Below are 5,199 nucleotides of genomic sequence, written 5' to 3' on the forward strand. Positions count from 1 at the left end.
GAGGTGGTGGAGTCTCCTTCTCTGGAGACATTCCAAACCCGCCTGGACACGTTCCTGTGCAACCTGCTCTGGGTGGACCTGCTTTGGCAGGGGGGTTGGACTAGATGATCTCCAGAGGTCCCTTCCAACCCCATATCATTCTGTGATTCTGTGATTTCAAAATGTTATAATTATAACTCACCTTGGATTTTATTTATTACAGGTTTCTGACGACGTTAGGAACAGCTTTTGAGATGACTGCAGTGGAGAAGATTGAGGAGCAGCTTGCCAGTCTGCGCATAGCAAAACGTTCTGTGCTAAGTGAGGAACCTGCTTACTTGCTGGATATAGATGTGTCCAAACCTGCTCAATCTGAAAGCCCTCGCTTTGTGGCAGTTTCATGCTCCAATAAGTCAATTAGGGTATATAACAGGGAAACATTAAACTTCCTGCGGGAGTACAGTAGCCGTCCTGGGATACTTAATGGAGTCAGATTTGCACACGCGTGTGACAGCATAGTGTTTTCAGCATGCAGCGATGGTACTGTAAAATGTTGGGATATTCGTTTAGCAACTCAGAAAGCTGTGCAGGTATTTAGTGGCTATCCTTCCAACGTGTTCATCAGTTTTGACATCAGCTGCAGTGATCTCATAGTTTGTGCTGGAACAGAAAAAGTTGAAAAGGACACGTTTCTGGTGTTTTGGGATGCAAGAGGCATTACAGACTGTGCCAGCACAACTAAAGAACCCTTGGGAGTCTATTCTGAAAGTCACAATGATGATATCACTAAAATTTGTTTTCATCCTAGCGAACCCAATTTGGTAGTTTCTGGGTCAACTGATGGGTTGGTTAATGTGTTCGACATTAACAAGGATAATGAAGATGATGCTTTGATATCAACTTGCAATTCGGATTCATCAGTAAGTTTTATTGGCTGGTCTGGGAAAGATTATAAACAGGTCTACTGCACGACCCACGATGAGGGATTTTGTTGGTGGGACATTGCTCAGTTAGATACCGAAGAACCAATAACACTGTTGCATGTTCTTGATGTCAGAGATGCAGTCTGCGTTGAAAAGGACAGCTTACATTACCTGGTAGGTGGCTTGTACCAGGAAAAGGCAGACAAACTCTTTCTTATTGGGGGAACATCCACAGGAAACATTCACCTCATCAGCTGCGGTGCCGATGGACTGAGCCTGGTGGGTACCCTTTGTGGAGGACACTCTGCCACTGTTCGCTCCTTCTGCTGGAGCCTGACAGATGAGTCTCTGTGGACAGGTGGAGAGGATGCTCAGCTGTTGCTATGGAAACCTGGAGGTGTGGAAAGGCCCCTTGCAAAGAAAGCGTCTATGAAGATTGCTTCTTCCGTGCAGAAGAGAGTAAGAGTTCACAACAGCTCCCTCAAAAGCAGGAAAAAGTAAAAATCTGAAGGTGGGGATCTCTACTGAGGAAAGTTTTCCTGGTGTATGATCTCTCAGGCAATACTTGCCTGTGCTTTAGAATCATAGAATCATTCAGGTTGGAAAAGACCCTTGGGATCATTGAGTCCAACCATCTACCCTACTCTACAAAGTTCTCCCCTACACCATATCCCCCAACACCACATCTAAGCGACTCTTAAACTCAACCAAGGATGGTGACTCAACCACCTCCCTGGGCAGCCTCTTCCAGTGTCTGACCACTCTTTCTGTGAAGAATTGCTTCCTAATGTCCAGTCTAAACCTACCCTGTTGCAACTTGAATCCATTCCCTCTTGTTCTATCGCTATTTGCTTGTGAGAAGAGATCAGCACCAACCTCTCTACAGTGTCCTTTCAAGTAGTTATAGAGAGTGATGAGGTCTCCCCCCAGCCTCCTCTTCCTCAAACTGAACAGTCCCAGCTCCTTCAATCGCTCTTCATATGATTTATTCTCCAGGTCCTTCACCAGCTTCGTTGCCCTCCTCTGCACCGGCTCCAGCACCTCAATATCTCTCTTGTATCGAGGTGCCCAAAACTGGACACGATACTCCAGGTAGTCTTTGTTTGGAGGTTTTCTGTGGAAAGAACTGCGGTGCCTGAATTCTACCTGGGAATGTATTTCAGTCACCAGATGAATGCCTTTTTCTTTTTTTCTTTCTTTTTTTTTTTTTTTTTGTTTTTACCTTGCTAATATTAATCAGCAAAAAGTAAATGTTTGCTCTCGCCCTTGACCAGTAGATCTGAAATCATATATAAAAATGGTTCAGTCGTTGTTTAATGTCTCAGCCAATATTTTTAATGCGCAATGTAGGCCTGTGGCTTGCGTAATTTGTTACCTTCCCACTGAAATTCCCTGGCATGTTTGAAAAGCTTTTGTATTTCATGCTTTATTTTGCCTTCTTTACAGAGAACTTAATGAAATCGCTCAATGTATTAAAAGATTTTTATGTCGCATCTTAGTGCCTGGGGGAATTACTCCTTGATGAAATAGAAAGCATGGACTGTTTTGCGCTGTCGTGTCACTGGTTTATAACAAGCTCATAAAGAAGCAGTCGATGGAGCCATATTTTTCATAGCAAAGGTATGAATGTATTCAAGCAAACGGGAACAGGTGATTCTAAGCAGCTAATTTGGAAGTGTATGAGAACTGTTAAACTGGTGGTTTATAGGGCATGTTTCCTGCACAAAAATACCCCAGAATCTTGCAAGCAGCTTCATTCTCTCCTGATAAATGCGTCTCGGGGGGGTTGCGTGTGGAAGACTGGGGAGATCGTCAGCGGGTGAAAGAAATTGATAGTTATAATTACAGCAGTGGTGCTTAAAATCCCAAATCCTGCCTTTGAAGTAAGCTAGTGCCACGTGCTAAGTGCCACCGTTACAAACCCAAAACGAAACATCTGCCTTCTGAGACGGTAGTTATGGGGTAACAGAGCACTACGAGGAGACTTTAACAAAACCTTTTAGAGGTTAGTGTATGTCCTATAAGAAATGTTTCTCTCTGCAGAGAAGGTTTTATGCTCGGACATCTCTCTAGGACAGCTTTGCTTTAGTATTCCATCAAATACCCATTAAGCAGTGTAAAAATTGCCCTGTTCTTCTGAAACAGTGGAACCTTTGGACTTAATTCTGCTCAGCTGGCAGACTGCAATCTCTGCAGCTGGCTCCACACACACAGTTACCTTCAGCCTTCCGAGGACCATTGCAGTTCAAGTGGTGGTTGGTAATTATGCTGTAATTAACATACGCGGACGAGAGCTGAAACCAGCACAAGAGTATTTAAGAATTGCTCTGTTACAGACTAGCTGGCAAAGGAATTAAGAGGAGTTGGTTTTATTTTTTGGCGTGAGGGCGGGTAGGTAATTCCTTCAAAACAAGTTTTGAGTCTCAAGTTTAGAGGATTAGCTTGGAGTTCAGAAACACTTTCCAAAGTACGAAAGGCACCTGTAGTATATGGTTACAGCTGTGCTGAACATGTCTTCAGCATCTCTGGAAAGAAATCCTATTCAACCAGAAGGATCAAATTTCCACGTGAAACAAACTGTCAGTGTCCTTCAGCCACAGCTACGCCTCCCGAGTTGTTCTGGGTCTGCCTCTTGGTGATAATTAAGATGAGTCACTTGCTTTTGTTACTGCTGGCTTTTTAAAAGTTCGATTTAAACTTCAGCTTTAATTTAAAAATCACATTTCTCTAATTTTCATAAAATTATTATTACCCGTGCTAAATTCAAGTTACACCCAACATCCGCATCTGTTGCTTTTCAAATTATTTCGTGCTTTTTTGAGACAACTCAGGCAGTGAGTGTCAGGGCTGTGACGCACCTGGATCAAGTGCCTTTTCAAGATTTATTCTCCCAGGCCGCTCATTATTGCCTGTTTCTGGGGAATTCAAAGTTTTATAATTGAGTTGACCAAAAGCTTCAGACCCCTTTGAATTAACCATAATGTTTTCACGGGCCTGACTTGGTTCCGTATTTATAGTTGGAGAAATAAAGTATTATTTTAAGCCCCATTTCATTGCAAGTATGATATGTAACTTGCTTTTTAGGTGTTTATCCACTCTTTTCCTGGTGTCTTGACGCAATGGGTGGAGTAAGGTCAGTGGGCCTGCGTGACACTCCATTTCTCGAAGACGATTTTGACAGTGAGGGAGCTTTCGATTGCCTCCGCTTGATTTCAAGTGTTTGTTGAGCGAGATTCTGGTGTGTTCTGCCAACTTGGTCTGAATTATATAAGCAGAGATGGGAGTTCTGGTACTGAAGTGCCTGAAGTGTGCAAGCTGCCTCTCTTACCTAGTTTCTGAATTAGATTGGTAGCTAACAAATCGATATCCACCACAGTTCAAGCCATGCCTTTCCCCAAGAAATCGATTTCTCCCTTTTACGTACGTAATTTAAATAGCAGTGGAAGGGGAAAAATGCAGGTATGTATCTTGAAATTCTGCAAAAGCACGGCAGCTGCCAGGAGACAGCCTTGTCTTGCCTCTGAAAATACTTTGTTGTTTTCTTTTTCTTTTGTGTTGACTTAATTTCAGATTAAAATCCGTAAAAGAAACATAGATGGAAACCACATGTTAACAAGTAATTAGCATTGCTTGCTCTTGTAAACTGCGAGCACTATTTCACAGACCGCAGAGCACAGGCAGAATATGTATGTAATTGTATAAATAATAATAGACTTGAAATTAGGCAGGTTAACTTCTCTGACTGTATTTAATCTCTCCGGTTAGATTTGATGTCTGTAAGGGTTGGCTTCAGCGTTGTTAAGAAACATATTTGACCTTTATAAAACTTCTGTAATTGAAACTATGTGCAAGTAGCAGACATTCAGAAATCGTCGCTGTGTGAATTGTTTAACCCCAGGGGAAGCTTTAATTCCGGAAGCGGTATCTGAGATCTTTCCCAGTAAATGAAAAGCAAAATCCAGGCAGACTACCCAAGTGCAGAAAGCAGTGGCCACCTTTATTCAGAGACGATGGAGAACCCGTTGTGTTTAAGGCGTGCTCCCGTTGAATACGGACTCGCTGCCTCTTCTTGGAGTAGTTGTTCCACCGTTTAATTCTGTTCAAGTAAGAGAAGTATCAGGATTCCATCTTGTAGTCAGTGGGTGATTTCAGCAATTATTTCGGTAGAGTGTACGATTTTACCCACGCTTTGGGATTGCGGTGGAAATTATTTGACAAATCTAAAGGCGTGAATTAATTTCTAGGTGAAATTTATTTAGTCAGTTGTCAGTCGTAAGCTATTTTGTGGCCAAATTGT

At 42.5% G+C, this 5,199-nt stretch overlaps 1 protein-coding gene across 1 annotated transcript; it reads left to right on the top strand.

Moving 5' to 3' along the window:
- The first annotated feature begins 233 nt into the window (after positions 1-233).
- WDR89 (WD repeat domain 89) lies at positions 234-1,403 on the top strand. The gene has a single exon (XM_074149838.1). It carries the CDS (start codon positions 234-236, stop codon positions 1,401-1,403), a length of 1,170 nt encoding a protein of 389 aa, XP_074005939.1.
- The last annotated feature ends 3,796 nt before the right edge of the window (positions 1,404-5,199 follow it).

This window comes from Numenius arquata, chromosome 6 (genome assembly GCF_964106895.1).
Source record: "Numenius arquata chromosome 6, bNumArq3.hap1.1, whole genome shotgun sequence".
Lineage (NCBI taxonomy): Eukaryota > Metazoa > Chordata > Aves > Charadriiformes > Scolopacidae > Numenius > Numenius arquata.

Bases quoted from the DNA above. Each gene is read 5' to 3' on its own strand.
- WDR89 (XM_074149838.1), top strand. From the start codon at position 234: ATGACTGCAGTGGAGAAGATTGAGGAGCAGCTTGCCAGTCTGCGCATA.